The sequence below is a fragment of the Capsicum annuum genome, chromosome 2 (genome assembly GCF_002878395.1).
Source record: "Capsicum annuum cultivar UCD-10X-F1 chromosome 2, UCD10Xv1.1, whole genome shotgun sequence".
Classification (NCBI taxonomy): domain Eukaryota; kingdom Viridiplantae; phylum Streptophyta; class Magnoliopsida; order Solanales; family Solanaceae; genus Capsicum; species Capsicum annuum.
Window position 1 is genome coordinate 152,716,423 of NC_061112.1, and position 23,463 is coordinate 152,739,885.

The window sequence follows — 23,463 nt, forward strand, 5'->3', positions numbered from 1 at the left end:
TTTGCTTCGGGAGTATTCCTTTGAACGTGTGTGTGCCTTGTATCTCCTTGCTGCTGCTTTGATATTGCCACCGGGTATATCCTTATATTTTCCTATTTTTTTTTTTTTCGTGTAGTTGTGGCTGTGGGTGGTAATGGATGGTTAGGGTCATGTCCGAGGGGGTTGGGGCGTGGGGCTGTGGCGGGGGCGGGAGGTGGGGAGAGAGCGGGAGTGGGTGGGAGGCCAAGGTTTGGCCGAGGGAGGGGGTAGTGGGGGGCGCGTGGATAGCGACGGCAGGCTGAGGGTTGGGTCTTGGAATATAGGGACCCTTCAGGGGAAGTCCATAGAGCTGGTGAAGATTCTTAGGAAGAGAAGGATCAACCTTGCGTGTGTCCAAGAGACCAAGTGGGTAGGGTCTAAGGCTAGGGATGTGGACGGTTACAAGCTGTGGTACTCTGGGAGCGACAGGAGTAGGAATGGAGTTGGCATCTTGGTAGATGAAGAGCTTAGAGGTCAGGTAGTGGAGGTGAAGAGGATCAACGATAGGTTGATGACTATTAAGTTGGTTATTCGGGGGTTTACCCTGAACGTGTGTAGTGCCTATGCGCCGCATGTGGGATCGGAGGGGGAGGAGAAGATGCGGTTCTGGGAGGCTTTGGAGGAGGTGGTGAGAGGCGTGCCCAGTTCGGAGAAGATTGTTGTAGCAGGGGATTTCAACGGGCACATCGGGGCGCTACCGGGAGGCTTTGGGGATGTGCATGGTGGTTTTGGTTTTGGGGAGAGAAATGAAGAGGGTGCGACCCTATTGGAGTTTGCGAGGGCGTTTGGGCTGGTGGTGGTGAACTCGGGCTTCCCGAAGAAGGACGAGCACCTGATCACTTTTCGGAGCGCGATAGCCAGGACCCAGATTGACTTTTTGTTGCTTAGGAAAGGGGATAGGGCGTTGTGTAAAGACTGTAAAGTCATCCCGAGTGAGAATCTTTCGACCCAACATAGGCTCTTGGTTATGGATTTGGGTATAAAGAAGAATAGAAAGAGGAGGAGTAAGGAGTGTAGACCGAGAATTAAGTGGGGCGGCTTGACGCCAGTGAATGCGTGGGAGATAGGGGAGAGGTTGGCGGGAATGGGGGTGTGGGAGTGTAGGGGGGACGTGGATAATATGTGGGACAGGGCGGCAACGTGCATCAGGGAGAATGCAAGGGAGGTGTTGGGTGTTTCTAGGGGCCGGGCCGGTCATCATCGGGGGGATTGGTGGTGGAATGAAGAGGTGGGGAAGAAAGTGGAGACCAAGAAAGAGGCGTATGCTAAGTTGGTGGAAAGTAAGGACGGAGAAGAGAAGCGGGTAAGCAGGAAAGAGTACAAGCTAGCGAGGAAGGAGGCGAAGTCAGCGGTCACGGCAGCTAAGACGGCCGCTTTTGAGAGCTTGTATGCAGGGTTACAGGGGAAAGGAGGGGAGAAAAAGTTGTTCCGACTCGCTAAGGCTAGGGAGAGGAAGGGTCGTGACCTCGATCAGGTGAGGTGCATTAAGGGGGAGGACGGTAGAGTGTTGGTGGAGGACAGTCACATAAAGAAGAGATGGCAGTCGTACTTTCATAGGCTCTTGAATGACGAGGGGGACAGAGCTATTGTGTTAGGGGAACTGGAGCACTCAGGGGAGTGTCGGGATTTTAGCTATTGTAGACGTTTTAAGGTAGACGAGGTTAGACAGGCAGTCCGCAGGATGCGAAGGGGTAGGGCGACGGGGCCGGATGAGATACCGGTGGAGTTTTGGAAGTTCGTTGGAGAGGCTGGTGTAAGGTGGTTGACTGCATTGTTCAATGAAATTTTCAGGACGGCAAAGATGCCCGAGGCGTGGAGGTGGAGTACCATGATCCCCCTCTATAAGAATAAGGGGGACATTCAGTGTTGCAATAACTATAGGGGGATTAAGTTACTGAGTCACTCTATGAAGATATGGGAGAGAGTGGTCGAGGTGAGGCTGAGACGGATAGTGTCTATTTCGGAAAACCAGTTCGGATTTATGCCCGGCTGCTCGACGACGGAGGCAATCCACCTGGTACGGAGGTTGGTGGAGCAGTATAGGGAGAGGAAGAAGGATCTGCACATGGTGTTCATCGACCTGGAAAAGGCGTACGACAAAGTCCCCAGGGAAGTGCTTTGGAGATGCTTGGAGGTGAGTGGAGTACCGCAGGCATATATCAGAGTAATTAAGGATATGTATGAGGGAGCGAAAACCCAGGTGAGGACGGCGGGAGAAGACTCAGAGCATTTCACTGTCCTGACAGGATTGCATCAGGGATATACTCTTAGTCCCTTTTTGTTTGCGTTAGTAATGGATATGTTGACGCGGCGTATCCAAGGGGAGGTGCCGTGGTGTATGCTTTTTGCAGACGATGTAGTCCTGATAGATGAGACTCGAGGGGGTGTGAATGACAAATTAGAGTTGTGGAGGCAAACTCTGGAGTCTAAAGGGTTCAGGGTGAGCAGAACCAAGACAGAGTATGTGGAATGTAAGTTTAATGACGTGAGGCGGGAGAATGAGGTAGTAGTGAGGCTAGAAGCACAGGAGGTAGGGAAGAGGGATAAGTTCAAGTATCTCGGGTCCGTGATCCAGAGTAACGGTGAGATTGACGAGGATGTCTCGCACCGTATTGGGGCGGGATGGATGAAGTGGAAACTCGCATCGGGGGTGCTGTGTGATAAGAAGGTGCCGCCCAAGCTTAAAGGCAAATTCTATAGGGTGGTAGTCCGTCCGGCCTTGCTGTATGGAGCGGAGTGTTGGCCAGTTAAGAACTCCCACATCCAAAAAATGAAGGTGGCAGAAATGCGGATGTTGCGCTGGATGTGTGGACTGACCCGAGGGGATAGAGTTCGGAATGAGACTATCCGGGAGAAGGTTGGTGTGACTTCAGTGGAGTGTAAGATGCGGGAAGCACGATTGAGATGGTTCGGACACGTGAAGAGGAGGGGCATGGATGCCCCGGTCCGTAGGTGTGAGAGGCTAGCGTTGGATGGTTTTAGACGGGGTAGGGGTAGACCGAAGAAGTACTGGGGTGAGGTGATTAGGCGGGACATGGAACAGTTACAGCTCACCGAGGACATGACCCTAGATAGGAAGGTCTGGAAGATGCGAATTACGGCTGAGGATTAGGGCCAGTTAGGGTCACTAGTGTAGGGAATTAATTGGTGGGGGTGTATTCCTGTTATGATTCCGTATTCAGTGTTTCGTGTTCCGTGTTCCATGTTTATTACGAATCTGTGTGCTTTCCTCTGCTTTATATTCCTGCATTCCTGCTTTACTCTGTTTTATATTCCTTATGGGTGCCGTATCTATGTTATGTCATCTGCTTCTGTGCTGTACTATGTGTTTGTGTGATATCTCGTGACTTGAGCCGGGGGTCTTTCGGAAACAGCCTTTCTACTTCATCAGAGGTAGAGGTATGGACTGCGTACATCTTACCCCCCCAGACCCCACTAAGTGGGAATACACTGGGTTTGTTGTTTGTTGTATTGAATAATTAGGTTGCATTTTTTATTTTATAAAAATTAATTAAGAAAATATTGAATCGTAAGTATTTTAGTCAGAAACTAGGACTATTTTCCCCTATAAATAGACGGATTTTGTTCATTGTATTCTCAATCATATAATCTTCCATCCTTACTCTCTCTATTTTCTCTACTCTTCTTCTTTATTGTTTTATAACACGTTATCAGCACGAGACTCTTCTTTACTGTTTTATAATACGTTATCAGCACGAGACTCTGCCAAACAAGGGGAGATTATAAATATTTCAAGGTTAGTAATTCTTTATGTTATCTTTCTTTTGCTACTACTAATATAATTATTATTGAATTTGAGGAAAAATAATTGGTTTGAAACCATTTATATTTTAAATTTATTCCTCAAAAACAATATTATAAAAAAGGATGATAATATGTTGGGTTCAAGTCCCATCAATTCATGCCTAAGACGTTTTTATATGGATAAGATGTTGAGTTTGAATCTCAATACACCATATTGATGATATTATGATGGCTAAGGCAAAATAATGAGTGTTTAATGAAAAGTTATGAAATTCAACCCATTGAATATGCTCCATTCCATGAAGTGAATGTGGTAGCAATATATGATAAGTCTGGAATATGACAACTTACTTCATTATTGAGTTGTATGTGACAGATTATGTCTGAAAGAAGACAAGTGATTAAATGCATGAATATACGCGTGGAGGGACAATATGATAATGATCATCAAAAGTGGTGATGTTTTCACACGCTTATATGATTATATGATATACTAGAGAAAAATTTTATATATCATATGTATGCCTCGATTTGCTTCTGAAGTAGCAAAATCTTGAAAGAAGTTATAAGTTATCATAATTTGATAAGCTTAAGGCACGATTATATTCAATTCATGAGGAATGAGAAATTTATTAATGCAAACTTGCACTTGATTGTGATTGTATCACAACTCACCTCCGAAAGAGGTTGAATAATTTTGAAATTTACTTCTGAAGTAGTAAATCTGAAATTTATTTATATAATAGTAAATCTGAAATTTACTAAAGCAAAAACACATATCATGGTAAATTTGGAGTTTACTAGATTAAAAGTTCATAAGTTGACATGAACGATTGTGATATCCCGAAGATGTGCATATTGAGTATTGGACATATATTAAAGAATTAGAAAGTTCTTCATGAACTTTAGTGTTGCTTGTTCTCATAATAAGTTGGTTGGACCAACTAATTTTGGGATTGGATCCCTCAAAATCTGAAAATAATAAAAGGTGAATAAGAGTCCGTTCACCTATCATGTGATATGTTGAAAAGATGCATCAATAAGATGATCACATGTACATTCATGGTCAACCTACGTTTGACATTCACAAAGTTACTTGTTCAATATAAATTGAGCATAATTTTCAGATTGTGTAATCAAGATAATTCATCTTGATGATGATGGTTTAGCATTGAATGCCTTCCATAAATAGCTGAACCATTACTAATGAGAACAAAGTTTTATGTATTGGTAGGAAATATGATATGTTGCATACAATAGCACTTGTATGCATTAGACCAATATAGGGAAAAAGCATCGTTTCTACCCCAAACTATACCCGAAAAGTCGAAGCCACACCTAAACTATACTAGTGACCTATTACACACCTAAACTATAAAAAAGTGAAACTATTTACAACCTGTCAGGCTACCACCACTTGCATGTGGTGTAGTGTTTTTACACGTGCTTCCACGTCAGCACCACGTCAGTAAAAAGTATCACTTTTTTACAGTTAAGGTGTGTAATAGGTCACTTATATAGTTTAGGTATGGATTCGGCTTTTCGACTATAGTTTGGGGTGGAAACGATGCATTTTCCCTTAATGTTTTTAGCGGTTTACTTTTGTTATTTAATAGGCTGGACACACCTAAAATAAGTGTAACACACGCGCCTTAGAATAGGGATTGTGGGGAGGTAATAATATCATTTTTATATAGTTAAGATGTGTAATAGGTCACTTATATAATTTAGGTATGACTTAGACTTTTCTTGTATAGTATGAGGTGGAAGTGATGCCTTTTCCCGACCAATATATTATGATTATTTCTTCCCTCTCAATTGGTTCAAGGTCAGGAATCAACTATTCCATCTAATAATTTTGATGTGCGGTATACAATTAATAAGTATACCATAATGCACAAAGATGAATTTCTCAAAGAAGATGGATGATGTATGTTAGTTTTCCTAACATAAGGGGGAGATTATAAGCAGTTATGAAATATATTAGGAATTATCATTAAATCCTCATTCAAAAGATAGTTCAAGTCAAACGCCGAAAGCATCTCATTTTTTGCTGCAAGTGCTCCTATTTTATGTCCTTAAAGGATAAAGTCTATGCATGTGTTAAGCATGATAGACCAATCGGTTCCAAATAAAATAATCCTTGAAAAGGATAAGGAGCAAATAATCATGATAAGTAGGCAATGTGCTCTTGAAGAGCCTACGACATAACACTTCATGAAACCTTATGAGAGATTTAGGTACCTGAAAATAATGAAGTGATGAGATCTCAAAATGTTATGTCGCATTGTGAACCAATACAAAATAAGAAATCGTCGACGATATCTTTGATACAATATTGACGCAATATTGTAAAAGATTATGAGGATTTGAATTCTACGTTAATTTAAGTATGCTGACGTAGAAACGTTTATCAAGTGACATGAAATGATGCATCTTAGTAAGTATAAAACTTATTTGATTTGCAGTCCAGATATTTGAAGATGTCACTCATAAAATGTTGAATATTGTCACTTGACAAAACCTATGTGAAGAACTTTTAAGGATTCAAAATGCTTAAAACATATAATAGTTTGGAAAACTTATTTATAATCCTTATATTGTATAAGTTCATTGCTTGAAAATCATTGGAACTCTTGGACAGTTTTCAAAACAATAGATTATTTACGAAAATTCGAAATACATCGAAATGGGATAAGATATATGAGTTTATTTTATTCTAAAGATTGTAGTCCCGATCTTACTAGTCATTAAGATACATGAGTTTATTTTATTCTAAAGATTGTAGTCCCGATCTTACTGATCATGCTAATGTTGAGTACTCATCTAACCCGCATAAATCTCGGTCTCAAACATGCAATGTGTTCACATATGGGGATACTGCAATATCTTGGAGATATACAAAGCAATCTATCGTAGCCACTTCATCGAATCATGCTGAGATAATAGCTATTCATGAAGCAAGCCGAGAATGTGTATGGTTGAGGTCCATGATACATCTCATTCGAGAAAAACATGGGGTGAAATATTACAATCTACCCATAATTTTATACGGAGATAATGCATTATGCATAACACATCTTAATGGAGGATTCATAAAAGGAGATAGAACGAAGTACACTTCATTAAAGGTTTTCTACATACATGAGCTAGATTCTGCACCAAACAGTAGCATATGTAATTTGGCAAATAAGTATTTTGAAAAGAATATACTGAACACTTTCCAAGCAAACATCAACCTCACGCTCCTTTATGTACTTCAGAAAAAGTGAACCAAGGCTATCTAAATTATACAGGTGATCACGGAAAAGATGTTAAATATTAGAAAAGCTGTTCCACAACTACCTCACCCCTTTCCAACAACAGAGGATTCCTGAATCTAAGTGGTCATTCCCATCATTCGTAGCAGGAAGATCCAGGAAGTATATACACAAAACAAGCTCAAACTAAGAAACTGCATAAATGCAACACATCCAAAGGCATATCGCCATAATTATTCTCTCTTCCACAACTTACTCTGCACACAGGGAAGAAATGAGTTCACTAGGTGTGTGTGCCCAAACTGGGAGGTTCAAAACTGACTGTTTCATCTTCTCTTCTTGTGCAGTCCAGACAGCATCAACAATATCACACAGCTTTGATATGTTGCCAATAACAGCCTCCTGTGCTTCAACCTGTACCAAGTAATTCATAATAAAATTAATGCGAATTGAGCACTTTAAACGATGGCTAAAGGCAATGACTTGCTATGCCACAGAAGTATCACAAGGGTAGAAAAGTAAACAATAAAAGGGAGTTAGTAAACGTTGTCGCTTTCGTTAGCTGGACAATTCCAAACATCTGTTACAACGGCTAAGTCACAGTTGGTTAAGGGCATAAATGGACATCAAAGGGCTCTGATTAACTCAAGGAAAGGAAAAGGTGTCTCAGCAAGGGGAGGAAGCATAATGAATTCTGGTAAATTTCATCTCTCTCTCTCTCTCTCTCTCTCTCTCTCTAACTATCTATCTATCTATCTATTCTTCTGGTAAATGGCTGTGATATCAGCTATATACAGATGGAGGCATTACATACAGGGTGGACACTTCACTATCAAGATGGATAACTTCAGTCTTAAATACCTGTTAATCACCACAGCCTGCAGCAGAAGAGTCTGACCAAACTGTTGAAGTTGGATTATATACACAGTATAAGTAGGGGTCTGAGAATACGGTAGTTGATGCCTTATCCAAAAGGGCAGAGGAAGGGCAAGCTATGAGCATAACTACAGTTCTACCGGTGTGGATGCAGGAGGTGGAAAGAGCTATGATGGAGATGAAAAAGCTCAGAAGCTCATTACTGAGTTGACAATTGATCCTAGTGCACACCATTACTATACCTTAAACCAGGGGATACTGAGATATAAAGGCAAGGTATATGTGGGTAAGCCGGTAATGTGACAGCCTTGAGGCAACATATATTAGACATTTTGCGTGCTACTTCCCTGGGAGATCACTCTGGCCGGCAAGGGACTCTGAAAGGATGCAACTATATTTCTATTGGCCTCGCATGAAGAAGGAGGTGCAAGAGTATGCTTCATCTTGTGACATCTGCCAGAGGTGCAAGCCTGAAACTGTAGCCAGTCCTGGACCATTACAACCCCTAGACGTACCCTTCCAAGCTTGGACTTTTATTAGCGTGGTCTTTGTTGAAGGTCTGCCAAAGTCCTACAGCAAAACAGTAACACTGGTGAATGCAGGAAATTTATAAGCTACATGATCTTCCCCAGAGGATAGTCTCAGATAGAGATGAGGTTTTTATTGGTTTCTTTTGGCAGCAGTTATTCAAAACCTTGGGAACTCAACTATGTCTCAGCACATCCTATTCATGAGACTGATGGACAAACAGAAGGTGGAATAGATACTTGGAAGGATATTTGATATTCATGGTCATGTCTAAACCTACGAAGTGGTTTGACTGGCAACATTTAGTATAGTGGTGGTATAATACAATAACCACATAGCACTCCTTTTTAAGCTCTTTATAGATATGACCCTGTTCAGCTACCCATGGGACCCCATCCCTATACTCCAGGCTGTTCATGAATTGGCTCAACAAAGAAAAAAGTTACAAAAAGTGTTGAAGGATCACCTAGTCCAAGGCCGAGCTAGAATGAAAAGGCATGCTGATAAAAACAGGAGACACATGAAATAAGAAGTTGGATTGGGTGTATTTGAAATTGTAGCCCTACAAACAAACATCTCCGACCTCAAGGAGCAAACTTAAACTTAGTCCAAAGTTCTATGGACCTTATCAGGTGTTACAGAAGGTAGTACCAGTAGCTTATAAACTTAAACTTCCTGAAACATCTTTACTCCATCCAGTATCTCATGTGTCCTTACTCAAGAAAAGGGTGGGCAATTAGGTGGAAGTACAACAACATCCTCCAATTCCTAGAAGATCGGAAAATCTTGGTGCAACCACGAGCTATACTAAGGAGGAAGCTGGTCAAGGAGAAAAATGGAGTGGCAGTTCAAGTTCTAATAGAATGGGAGAATTTATCTCCTGAGGAGCAACCTGGGACGAATGGAACTTCATCAAGGATCAATTTCCTGAGCTTCTGCAACAGTTATGACCACAGAGGTATCACAATGGTAGAAAGTAAACAATAAAGTCAGTTAGTAGATGCGGTCGTTTTGGTTAGCTGGACAACTCTAAGTTCCTATTATAATGACTAAGTCACAGTTGATGAAGGGGATAAGGGCTCCGATTAGCTCAAGAAAAGGATAAGGAGTCTCAGCGAGGGGAGGAAGCATAACGAATTTTGGTCAATCTATCTCTATTGTTAATCTTCCAATTCTTCTTGCCCTAAAGTAAAATATCCCAAATCCCAGTAACTCAATGGTGAAAATCGAGGGTGATTAAAGCCATAGAGTGGAGTTGTCTATTAGTAGTTCATTGAAATATTTAGTAGCATTTTCATCCCAAACTTATTTAGTATTGATGTTGTGCAACAATTCATATTATTTTGTTGTAGTTACTGTACTGTTACTATCTGTTGTTTTTCTTTTTGATGCTATCTGTTATTTCCTAAACGACTGTTACTTGTTACTTCTTTCTCTGGACTGATTTGTACTATTTTTCCTTGAGCTGAGGGTCTACAGGAAACAGCCCCTCTCTACCTCTGGGTTAGGAGTAAGGTCTGCGTATACTCTACCCTCTAAAGACCCCACTTTGTGTTATTATACCGAGTACGTTGCTGTTGCTGTAATCCCGACCGCTATGGAATCAAATTGAATTTACAATTTGGACTAAAATGCAAAACCATACCTGAACAAGAAGCTGATCAACAAGAGGCCGGCAAGTCGGATCCGATGACACAACCAACGGGTCACCCGAGTCGATTAATGCAGTAGTGGCACAGCTATCCTGATGTTTTGGCTGATTTTGCTGCTGCATTTCCTTCAATGTATTTGATAAAAGTTCCCACTGATTAATCTCGTTTTGGTATTTATCTTTGATTTTCATGAGCACCTTTTTCTTCCTTAACAGTCGATTTTTCTCCTCAACGACCGGATCTTTTTGCTTCTGAGCAATGGAAGCAGTTGGATCAAGATGATACCTTTTTCGACGCTTGTAGACGAACCCATCCTCGTTAACCACCTCAAATTCGTCTTCGTCTTCCCAATTCACTGACGCCATAGACAGAATATTATAGAAATTCAAACCAAAAATGTGAATTTACAGTCCGCCGTAGCGCCGTTTGAAATGGCGCTGGCGGTACCCTAACTACTGGAGTAGCAATTTGAGTTATCAATTGGATAAAAGGGGGCAAATATTTATGGGATTTATAAGTTCAAATGCAAATGAAAACTTATGGGTCCACTCTTTTTAAGGATTTTCTGTGTTTTAACTTTTACTAGGGATATTTTCATTTAAATTTTATTTTTTTAATCAGATTTTAATTTTATCATTACTTTAAAATAATGATAATTTTTTATTTTTTTTTTAAGAAAAAGATATAACGAATGCAAATCTTTATATTTACGTCACCAAATGGAGAGATTGTTTTCAAAGACTCTCAGCTCAGTTAACATATCAAAACACACACAAAAAAATTGATATGACCTCTTTTAATACTTCTTCAGTTCGCCTCTATCCTTTTTCGACCCCCACATTTGTCAATTTATCACCCCTCACGAAGTCTTTTTCATATGCCCTAACCATCTTATATCTTGTTCATAACAAAAATCACCCTACAATATCTAGCATATATTCATTCTTAAATTTATCCTTCCAAGTGATGTTCATACATCTACCTTATCATCGGTTTTCGCCCTCATATTTTGAATATAAAAGTCCTTAATTAAACCTTGATTCCTATAATATAGTTGATTGAATCATCATTCTAAATCTAGGTGATTGTTATGGAAACATACAAGTGTATGTCTATGTGTCCAAAGTAAAAGGACATGCTCCTATCATTTAATCTTTAATCATTATGTTTTATGTGTATCGCAAAATGCCTACTCATTCTCCACTTCATAAAGTTGATGTGGATAACTTGTCCTTAGGCTATAAATTGTCACATTTCTTATTGAGAAACTGTGTAAGAAAAGAACTTTGACTACTTTTCTTATAAGTATTCCTTTAGCTAATACTATTAATCAGTTTCTTTTCTTTTCCTCTTGGATTGTTATGGTAGTATCATTTAATTGACGAGGAGTAAAAGAGAAGACTACAATCTTTGTTACTTAGTCACTTAGATATATAAATTTATATCACGTTATCAGTACGAAGCACCCTTATAAGGTACGTATTATGTAACTAATTGTTTTCATACTTCACACACACAAAAAAATATAAATTGCTAAAGGAAACAAACTTTTGATAATAATCTATTAACAATATATGATTCTATTTAGATCTATTTGATATGGTTGCCTTATTTTGAAAATGTCATTATATCTAACTTATTAATCTTTTTTTGATAGTTTCACTATGTTAAATTTATCGAAACTTGAGTTTGTGGCACTTGACATTAGCAGAAAGAATTATTTATCATGAGTCCTTGATGCTGAAATTCACCTTAACGCTAGAGGTTTTGGGGATACTATTAAATAAGAAAATAACTCATCAAGTCAAGATAAGGCAAAAGCTATGATTTTTCTTCGTCATCACCTCCACGAAGGATTAAAAACTGAATATTTAATTGTGAAAGATCCACTTGAATTATGGACCAACTTGAAGGATCGATATCACCACTTAAAATTAACGGTATTACCAAAAGCAAAATATGACTGGATACACCTCCGATTTCAAGATTTTAAAACTGTACTTGAGTATAATTTTGTTATTCATAAAGTAGGTTCAATATTAAGATTATGTGGAGAAACCATCACCGATGAGGACTTACTAGAGAAAACTTTTTCCACTTTTCATGCTTCTAATGTATTGCTATAACAGCAATATTGTGAAAAGGGATTTAAGAAATATTCTGAATTAATTACATGCCTGCTTGTGACAGAGCAGAATAATACTTTGTTAATGAAAAATCATGAAGCTCGTCCCACTGGATCTGCTCCATTTTCTGAAGCGAATATTGTAGCAGCGTATGATCAGCCTGAAATAAGGAAAAATTATTATCGCGGTCATGGTCAAGGCCATGGCCGTGGACGTGGGCGAGGACGTGGCAGAGGAAGAAATAATTATAGTCATAATGGTGGAAATAAATAAGAGAATAATAAAGGTTCTCAAAATAATCTTACAAAGGGTAAAGTTAATATTTGTCACCGATGTGGCATGAAAGGTCATTGGGCACGTACTTGTCGTACGCCTGATCATTTGTCAAACTTTATCAAGCTTTCATTAAAAGAAAAAAAAATGATGTGGAAGTATACTTGACCTTTCGAGGTAATAGTGATGAAGCAGGTCCATCAAATACATATGATGATGTTGAGGCAAATCTTGCTTACAATGATGATGACTTTAAAGGCCTCTCAGATATTACCCATTTGAAAGCTAAAAATTTCTATGAGGACATTGATTGAAGAACTGATCACCTTAGTTGAAAATAAATTATAAAGAAAGTTATTATTTTCTTTTGTTTGCAATTATATTTTTCTGCTTTATTAAAGTATCGTGTGTTTCTGATTTCTACATTTCTTATGTTAGGTTTTTCAAAATTCTTATAATATATTTTTTTTTATTTGAAGAATATGAAAATTCCCCAATTATCAATTGAATCCAAAATAAGTTACGATGATATATATCTTATAGATAGTGCTACCACATATACTATTCTAAAACATAAGAAATATTTCTCTCATTTGGTGATGAAAGAAGTCTATGTTAATACTATATGTGGTAGTGCAAGATTAATTGAAGGCTTTGAAAAAGCTAACTTATTACTTTTCGGAGGAACAAATTTGATGATTGATGAAGCATTATATTGCAGTAAGTCTCAAAGAAACTTATTAAATTTCAAAGACATTCGCCAAAATGGCTATCATATTGAGACTACCAATGATGAAAAAATTGAATATCTGTATATTACTACAATAAAGTCGGGTAATAAATATATACTTAAAAAATTACATGTTTTTTCTTCCAGCTTACACGATACAAGTATTAGCACTATTGAAACACATGTCATAATGAATCAAAAGTTTACTGATTCAAATAATTTTATTATCTGGCATGACCGGTTGGGCCATTCCGGTTCTAATATGATGCGCAAAATAATTGAGAATTCATATGGACACTCATTGAAGAACCAGAAGATTCTTCAATTTAAGAAATTCTCTTGTGCTGCATGTTCTCAAGGCAAATTAATTACTAGGACATCAATAATGAAAGTGGGAATTGAATCCCCTGCATTTCTGGAACGTATACAGGATGATATATATGGGCCCATTCACCCACCATGTGGACCATTTAAGTATTATATGGTTTTAATAGATATATCTACAAGATGGTCACATGTGTATTTATTATCAACTCGTAATTTGGCATTTGCGAGATTACTTGCTCAAATAATAAAGTTAAGAGCATAGTTTCTAGATTATACAATAAAGATGATTCGTCTTGATAATGCGGGTGAATTTACATCCCAAGCTTTTAATGATTATTGTGTGTCAACTGAAATAACAATTGAACATTCGGTTGCACACGTTCATACTCAAAATGGTCTAGCAGAATCATTGACTAAACGCCTCCAATTAATCGCTAGACCAATGCTTATGAGACCAAAACTTCTCATTTCGATATGGAGTCATGCTATTTTTCGTGCAGCAGCTTTTGTGCAAATAAAAACCACAAGTTATCTTAAAGTCTCCCCATTACAATTGACTCTTGGTCAAGAGCCAAATATTTCCCATCTAAGAATTTTTGGATGTGCGGTATATGTTCTAATTGCTTCACCACAATGCACAAAAATGGGTCCTCAAAGAAGGCTAGAAATATATGTTGGATATGAGTTTCCTTCTATTTTAAAATATTTGGAACCTATGACTGGAGATTTATTTACGGCAAAATTTGTTGATTGTCATTTTGATGAGACAATATATCCAACATTAGGGGGAGAAAATAAGCAGTTGAAAAAGAAAATAGACTGGAATGCTTTATCATTATCTCACTTAGATCCTCGTACAAATAAATGTGAACTAGAAGTTCAAAAGATAATTCATTTGAAAAATATTGCAAATCAACTGCCAGATGCATTCACTGACCTATCAAGCGTTACAAAATCTCACATTCCAGCTGCTAATGCTCCCATTCGAGTTAATGTCCCGATAGGACAATTGACTACTGCAAATGAGTTTAAACCACACTTAAAACGTGGTAGACCAATCGATTCCAAAGATAAAAATTCTCGAAAAAGAAGAGGAGCAAATGATCAAAATAATCATAATATAGAGGAAGCTACTCAAGGAGAGCAACAAGATATAACAATTGATAAAACCTCAGAAGAGGTTCAAGTACCTGAAAATAATAAAAATAGAGAGATCTCAATCAATTATGTCTCATCAGAAAAAATATAGAATCAAAATGATATAATTGTCAACAATGTGTTTGCTTATAATGTTGCAAATGAAATAATGCAACAAAATAAAGATCTTAAATCAAAATCTATCGAAAAATGTAGATAGAGAAATGATTGACCAAAATGGAAAGATGCAATCAAGATTGAATGAGTTTCGCTTGAATAACGCGAAGTTTTTGGATCTATAGTCCAAACACCTGAAGGTATAAAGCTAGTGGGGTACAAATGAGGTTTTGTGCGAAAAAGAAATGAAAAAAATAAAGTCATAAGATATAAAGCACGACTTGTGGCACAGGAATTTTTGCAAAGACCTGACATTGATTATATGGAGACATATTCTTCGGTGGTGGATGCAATCACCTTCAGGTATCTTATTAATTTGGCAGTTCATGAAAAACTTGATATGCATCTGATGGACGTCGTCACAGCCTATTTATATGGCTCATTAGACAGTAATATTTATATGAAAATTTCTGAAGGATTCAAAATGCCTGATGCGTATAAAAATTTTCGAGAAAATTATTTAATCAAGTTTCAGAAATCCTTATATGGATTAAAACAATCAGGACGTATGTGATATAATCGCCTTAGCGGATACCTATTAAAAGAAGGATATAAAAATGACTCAATCTGTCCTTGTGTCTTTATTAGAAGGTCTGGATCTGAATTTGTCATAATAGTTGTATATATTGATGATTTGAATATCATTGGAACTCCTGAAAAACTTTCAAAGACAGTAGAATGTTTGAAAAAGAAATTTGGAATGAAAGACCTTGGAAAGATAAAATTTTATCTTGGTCAACAAATTAAACATTTTATAAATGGAATATTTATCCATCAATCCACATATACTGAAAATATTTTAAAGAGATTTTATATGGATAAAATACATTCATTGAGTACCCCAATGATTATGAGATCACTTGATATTAATAAAGATCCATTTCGACCTCATAAAAATAATAAAGAACTTGTTGGTGCTGAGGTACCATATCTTAGTGCAATTGGGGCATTAATGTATCTTGCTAGTAATTCACAACCAGATACATCTTTTGCTGTAAATTTATTAGCAAGATTTAGTTCTTCCCCAACACGAAGACATTGGAATGGTATTAAGTATATATTCAGATACCTTCGAGGAACTATTGATATGGGATTATTTTATTCAAATAAGTCCGATTCACAATTAATTGGCTATGTAGATGCAGGATATTTGTCTGACCCACATAAAGGTCGATCTCAAACAGGTTATTTGTTTACATACGGAGGTATAGCTGTATCATGACGTTCAACAAAACAAACCATGATTGCTACATCTTCAAATCATGCAGAGATAATAATCATTCATGAAACAAGCCGAGAATGTGTCTGATTGAGGTCAATAACTCAACACATTCAGGAAATATGTGTCCTTACTTTGAAGAAGAATGTTCCAACAATATTGTATGAAGACAATGCCACATGCATAGCTTAATTAAGAGGATGATACATCAAAGGAGACAGGATAAAACACATTTTACCAAAATTATTCTTTACTCATGATCTTCAAAAGAAAGGTGAAATAGATGTTTAACAAGTTCGTGCAAGCGATAATCTAACTGATATGTTCACTAAAACATTGCCGACATCAATCTTTAAGAAGTCGAGATACAAGATTGGGATGCATCGTCTAATAGATATTAAGTAATGTTTTCATCAGGAGGAGTACATACGCGCTGCACTCTTTTTTCCTTAATTAAGGTTTTTATCCCACTGATTTTTTCTGGTAAGGTTTTTAATGAGGCAACACTCAAAGCGTATTCAATAAATTTTTCTTTACATGCACATTCAAGAGGAGTGTTATAGAAACATACAAGTGTATGTCCATGTGCCCAAAGTAAAAGGACATGCTCCTATCACTTAATCTTTAATCATTATGTTTTATGAGTACGGCAAAATGCCTACTCATTCTTCACTTTATAAAGTTGATGTGGATAACCTGTACCTTAGGGTATAAATTGCCACCTTTCTTATTGAGAAATTGAGTAAGAAAAGAACTTTGACTACTTTTCTTATAAGCTTCTTTGGCTAATATTATTAATCAGTTTCTTTTCTTTTCTTTTCTTCTTGGATTGTTCTGATAGTATCATTTAATTGACGAGTAGTAAAAGAGAAGACTACAATCTTTGTTACTTAGTCAATTAAATATATAAATTTATATCAGTGATATCTTTTTATCACACAAAATTTCAGAAGTAAGCTTTTATTTCGTCCATCCCGTACTTATACAAAGTGTGATATTATCAACAATTATATTATTAAACGTACACTCTAAATATTTCGATTTTGATCTTAGTCAACATAAATTCTTTAGACTTTGATATTTGTCTCCAAAGCCCAACCTAACATTAAACTTCATCACAAATCTCATCATGTACTACAAGCATAATACATAAATGTGTCTTTTAACTTGATTTCAATTTTCATCTATGTCCCCCAACCTTGAGTGTCCACAAGTAGTCACTTAAACTTGTATAAAGTGGAACATACAAGTAGCACATAATGCATCCTATGTGACGTCCTACACGATCGATTTGTATCCTAGACGATATTTTATGTTTATTATGCCAAACAAGCCGCATGTGTATTTGTTCAATTTTATATAAATTTAACTACCTACTTATACACATTCAAAGTTAGAATTCATAAATATGAGCAGAGGCTAATTTAAAAAACGTGTTTATTATATATTATGTGTATATTATATTCTCTACAAATAACATATAGGGCTCATTGGTACTAGCGATAAGAGGGATGGACTTATCCCATATTTGATTAAGATAAAATGTATAAGATAGTCTCATCAAGTGATTAGTTATAGTGTAACATAATTTTTATCTCAACTTAGCTAATTTAAAAGTAGTTAGTCTCGAAAATAACCAAATGAACTCATAGGGTAATAATACCCACAACCATCAAAACAAATGAAAATAGAGTCGGATCTAATTCCTATCAAAATTGAACCAATTCAAAGTTCAAAGATTAGTTATATCATCTGGAGAACAAAAAGAGAAGTTCATATACTTTACAAGAAAAGAGAAGAGTATATATACAAAAGAGAGTTTCTCAACAAGACGGTCACTGCAACTCAAATCTCCAAAAATGGCGAAGGCAATGGTAATTCCCCGCATGTCTCTCTTCTTCCTTCGCTCCAAATCCATCTCTTCATTATTCTCTCAACCTCCCACCACTATCTTCTTCCTCCCCTCAAACCTCAATTTCCCTTCCCTTCACTTTTTCTCTACAACTTCAACCCCATACCCACTTCAGTACGATATGATTATATCCCGCCCTGCTACCCCACCTTCACCAGTCCTCAAATCCCGCCGACAACGCTTCCTTCCCAATTCAAATACTCACTCCCAACCCGAATCCGAACCCGGTTCGGAACTTGGGTTCGACGATTGGGTAGATAGAAAATTGAGTTCGAAGTTGTCTGGACCGGAGAGTGAACAGAACGCTTCGAGTAATGAGAAAATGGATAAAGGGAAAAGGAAGTATTATAATAAGAGAAGGAAAAGAATGTTTGGTGGGTCGGATTCGGAGGAGGAGGAGAATAAAAGGGATAAGGATAATGAGCTTGTTGAGTTGAAGCAGGAAGTTGTTGAGCTACGTACATTGCACAAGAAGGAAGAAGAGTTGTATTTTTATGACAATTTTGCTTATCCTTGGGAGAAAGATAAGCATTATAAGATGGTGTATCAATTGGAGAAGAAGTATTTTCCTGATCAGTGTTTTGATAAGGCTTTTCTTGAACCCGGGGAGTCGAATGAGGATGTAAAGAGGAGTGGAAAGAAGTTGGGGAAGAGGGAAAATGTAATAGCAAGAGCTAGTGATGGTAAAAATTTGATCTTTTTCGACGAGGAAGAAAAAGACGCGAGTGGTGAAACTAAGGCGGAAGTTAAAGTGGATGTATCGGAAAAGAAAGTGGAGGAGTTCTTCAAGTGTTTGAAGAAAGTTCCAAATAAGGAAAATGGTGTTGTCAGTGCCGAGCCGTTTCTAGCGACAAGGAATACAGGGCTTCCTCCTAAATGGGATAGTCCCGGTGGGACAGTGTTATTAGTTAACAAACCAAAAGGTGAGTTTGTCTCCTAATTGTTATAACATTTGGATTTGTTCTTGCAAAGAATGTTCATATTTTTGACGTTGATGTGTTTCTGAAAGAATTAATGAAAGGGTTGTAAGTTCTCATGTGAAGTAAATGATAGGTGTTTTGAGTTTCTAATTGAACAAAAAGCATTAGAAGTAGAGATTCTGAGTGCAATGTTTAAGAAGTTTGAGTGCATTTGTTGCTTTGTTTTTTAAATGGGATATTTACTCTCAGGGAGTTTTAGAGTCATGAGTAAGTAAAACTTGTATGGGAGTGTGATATGTAAATGACTTCAGCCAGTGCATGGGTTATTAATGAAAGCTGCTCAAGAAACTCTTTGTTCTAGTGTTGTGCATCACATAGCTCATTAAAACAGAATCTCGTATCAAATGCCATAAATAATATTTATGAGTCCGGATGACACTGGGTATGTTGTTGTTGTGATACAACATTGTAAAGCCTAAAAAAGGTTTGGAGGCTCTTGCATTTTGGGAAATTAATCTTGGTTGTCTTCTTTGTTTTGTAACTAGTAGTCTGAATTGCCTTACAGGTTGGACTTCTTTCACCGTTTGTGGAAAGTTGCGTCGCCTAACAAAAGTGAAAAAGGTATATCTCTCCTAACCACAATCTAGGGGCTATTTGATATGGTCTAAGAATATCCCAACATAACTTTTTTTTATGGTAGTCTTTTGTATTTGAAGGTGCATTAGCATGTCAGTCTTAGGAAGAAGAATGCAAGTTCAAAAATATTTGGATGTTTTCACTTTAAAAGCTTGAGTCTGTACGTATGTTATATCCATGCTGATAACAGAACTCTTACATTAACAAATTGAAGCTTGAATAATGCAGTTTTGATTTTTGTCTGTAGATTTACTCTCTTGATTTTCTTTAAGATATACATTCTTAATGTAGGATACTGTGAAATCTTATTTTTGACATGAATATCTATTTCCCTCGTCAAGTTTTCTGTATTCTTTTTGTTGTTGGACTCTCCATTAGATCTAGTCTGCTAGTCATGAAACATTGTCCAGTAAAGTTAGAAGTGTGTGCTGGAGAAGATGTTGGGGAGAGAAACCAGAGTATGTAGCAAATTTTGAGAGAATTAGGTTATATGTCTAAGCATTTTGTTACTTCCTCCGCCAAATTTTCAATTTAAACTGAAGATCTTGGAACAAACTTCTATTTCTAAAAAAAGAAATTACCCCACTCTATCAGGAGAGGGCAGGTATTTTTGTCTTATGCATTTGATTTGAGGGGTTTTTATTCTTATATTCACATGGTTGGAAGCATTTTTCACTTTCTAACTGAATACAAATCAACCTGAGGCATTTCATGCTTACCACCTTCTCCTTCAAATTAATCTTTTGTAGGTTGGCCATGCTGGAACACTTGATCCTATGGCAACTGGCTTATTGATTGTATGTGTTGGTAAAGCTACAAAGATTGTTGACAGGTAAGAAGGTTTTAGATGATTCAACTGAGGGAGATTTCAGGGGTTCCTGAAATTTCATGAGAGTTTCCATTTCCTGCCAATTTCCCCCTTTATCTTAAGAGAACTTATATGTGTCTATGGACAGTTCGTTTTAGTCTCTGATTACAATTATGTGATTAATCTTCCTGAAGTTGAATCGTTCTTGGCAGCTATCAGGGTATGATGAAGGGGTACAGTGGAATCTTCCGTTTGGGCGAAGCCACCTCTACCTGGGATGCAGATTCCCCGGTATTTATTTGTTCTTTTTTTTTGAAGTCATAACTCTTCCGATATATCTGGACTGTGTGGCTTATTTCATCCCCATGGAAGTCTCATCTAATCATTAGCGACAGAAATGAAGATGTCAAGATGAGAAATTTTGTGATAAACACTCACACTAGTTGATGTTACACAAAGAGTTTTTTGCCCCTAGGTTTCGTATTACTAGTTTGGATTTTGTAATATTCAGGTTATTCAACGAGAGCCATGGGAGCATATCAAGGATGAGGATATAAAGAAAACGGCAGCATCCTTTTTTGGAGAGATATGGCAAGTCCCTCCGTTGTTCTCAGCAATCAAAGTATGTAAAAGTTGCAGCACTTCCATTCCCCCAATTTTTTATTTTGCCAAAGATATTTCTTCCTCTGCATGTTTTAATAATGTACCGAATTACTTATTACAACACTTTCTTACCCTGGAGGACTGAAATTGTTGATACCAAATTGACAGTTCCTCCAACAAATCATTCTTAGTAATCTCAACGTGTTTAATTTTATTGAAGTTATGTTGTTTAGCAATCTCATGAAAAGAAAGTGTGTTGAATCAACTTCAGCTATATTTTCAGTCTATGTAATGCAGAAATTATAGCTGTTGATACTAATTGTGATTGCACTAAGCTTAAAAAAGAGCATGCTGATTCAGAAAAGATAGGCACTAGTTATGTAGTCTGTAATTGTTTGAGTGATATTTTATCTTTTCTTTGATAGGTTCTTAGGTTCTTCCAATTTTTATCAGCTTTATCAGAATTTCTCTTGGGTGACCGAGGCATGAATAGGATTAAGTATAGTGTTTTACTTACTAGACTCTCTCTACTTATGGTAGGTTGGTGGCGAAAAGATGTATGATAAAGCAAGAAGAGGAGAAAGCATCGAACTGGCTCCGAGGAGAATTTCAATTTTCGAATTTGATGTGAAGCGGAGTTTAGATGACAGGTTATTTCGTTGAAATCTTCTAGTGCAGATCTTGTTTCCATATGGATGCTCAACTCTTGAAAACTCAAATCTGTGCGTGTATTGTTTGTGCGTGAATTAAAAGCCCTAGCCAAGGTTCTCTCAAAATATCCAACATTCCTTTGGGTACTCCAAAAGTCTCTTCCATCCCTCTATACTGCATTGAATACTTTAGTGCTCGATGTACACTGAAGATGTCTATATTTCAGACATGGTTTCATGTGAAGCATGTAATATTCCACCCAGTTACTATGAGAGAATATTTCTTGAAGCACATGAATGTCTATATATCAGACATTCTTTCATGTGAAGCAGAATAATACATATTTGGGACAGAAATGCTTATAATTTACTCTTCTTGATGTGAGCAAGTACTTTTGTTGCTGAAGGTTGTCACTCCACTACATTTGTCTTATCACTTTGTGAAATCATATTGAAGATGCTTTTCTTTTTCCTTTTCCCCCCTTTTCCGAAATGGCAGACAGAATGTGATTTTCCGTGTAAGGTGCTCAAAAGGTACCTATGTCCGATCACTGTGTGCAGACGTCGGGAAAGCTCTTGGCAGGTACCCTATAAAGATAATGGCAAATCTTGAGCGATGCATAATTTCTTTTTAATTCTTAATGTTCTTCTAAGTGGATTCAAACCCAAGCTGAAATTCTTACTTGCAGTTGTGCTCACTTGACAGCTCTGCGACGAGATTCAATTGGTAAGACACTGTTATTTTGAATCCAGTTATTTATAGTAAGTCCTGAAAGTCTTGCTTGTCTAATTCAAATCTGAAAATAGTTGCGGAAAGGGGTTCCCTTTATCTAGAACATCAAGAGATAAGAGAGGTTGAATTTTTGATTGGTGTGAGCAGTCAATTGTGGTCAGGGTTTATAACCATGCTATTGCAGTATTAGAGAATGTCGCCTGATCTTGCGCCTAATAACATGGCATAGACATCATATACGCCTTTTGGTCTTGAATTTGACCAGCCGAACCAATCCTGATTCCTGCAAGTACCTAACAATTAGCTAATTGTGCTCTCTTTACCTCACAGGAGAGTATGCAGCGGATGATGCTTGGGAATATCCAGAATTAGAAGAGGCAATCACCAAAGGATATTTGTAAGCTTTCTTGAGATTCCATGAGGCAGAGTTATCCGGCACATGTGCTGGTGGGAGGCTGCAGGTATCAGCGGAACAGTCGAGGTGCCTACAAGCTGGCCTGGACACCACCATTACAGCAAAAAATTTCTTGGAAATTCCAACATTTTTGGTGGCAATTGGAGATCTATACATATTTATCTTCTATCTAGCTACCTCAACAAAGGGATAATAGTATTCTCCTCCACATTCCTTTTCTGCTTCGTTTCTGTTGTGTTAGAACCTTTATAAGATATATAATAGGATGAATTGTAATATATCTTTATATTTCAGCCCTTGCTGATATCAACTAGACTAGTTGTTATTAATTCAATCTTTACTATGCAACCTTTCGAAGTGTCAGGTGCCGCGAAAACAGATCACTTCTGAAATTGGGATCACCCTTTATATGGCATTATTACAAAGCGAAATAGGCCTATTGCATTATGGAAATTTCAGTTTCATCCTATGTATCTGACGCACGTCACATACTCACATTCTCCATTAGAAATTTCAGACAATATCTGGTTGAAGTTTGAAAAAAGAGAATTAGTTGAAGTAGACAAAAAGTTGATGCAGTGTTTGGACATCACTTAAGAGAATAGGTCAAAAAATTGTTGTTTTGCTTGAAATTCTTGCACAAATTTTCATATTTGCTAGTATTTCATCTAGTAAACTTCAACATTCTCAAGTATTAA

The 23,463-nt window shown here is 37.3% G+C and overlaps 2 protein-coding genes across 3 annotated transcripts; one reads left to right on the plus strand and one right to left on the minus strand.

Moving 5' to 3' along the window:
* Window positions 1-7,003: 7,003 nt before the first annotated feature.
* Window positions 7,004-10,641, minus strand: LOC107860692. Of its 2 annotated transcripts, none has more exons than XM_016706144.2 (2): window positions 10,093-10,641; window positions 7,004-7,457 (listed from the first exon to the last, which is right to left on the minus strand). In XM_016706144.2, exons 1-2 carry the CDS (start codon window positions 10,462-10,464, stop codon window positions 7,296-7,298), a joined length of 534 nt encoding a protein of 177 aa, XP_016561630.1. In that variant the 5' UTR covers window positions 10,465-10,641; the 3' UTR covers window positions 7,004-7,295. The 2 variants fall into 2 exon arrangements, with proteins under 2 accessions (XP_016561630.1, XP_016561629.1); XM_016706143.2 differs by lacking the exon at window positions 7,004-7,457 and adding an exon at window positions 7,908-8,489 and having other exon boundaries at window positions 10,093-10,623.
* Window positions 10,642-17,669: 7,028 nt separating this feature from the next.
* On the plus strand, window positions 17,670-23,113 carry LOC107860693. The gene is made up of 9 exons (XM_016706145.2): window positions 17,670-18,923; window positions 19,486-19,541; window positions 20,306-20,388; window positions 20,577-20,655; window positions 20,876-20,986; window positions 21,508-21,617; window positions 22,117-22,200; window positions 22,307-22,344; window positions 22,681-23,113. The coding sequence occupies exons 1-9, from the start codon at window positions 17,948-17,950 to the stop codon at window positions 22,749-22,751; spliced, it is 1,608 nt and encodes a 535-aa protein (XP_016561631.2). The 5' UTR covers window positions 17,670-17,947; the 3' UTR covers window positions 22,752-23,113.
* Window positions 23,114-23,463: the final 350 nt, after the last annotated feature.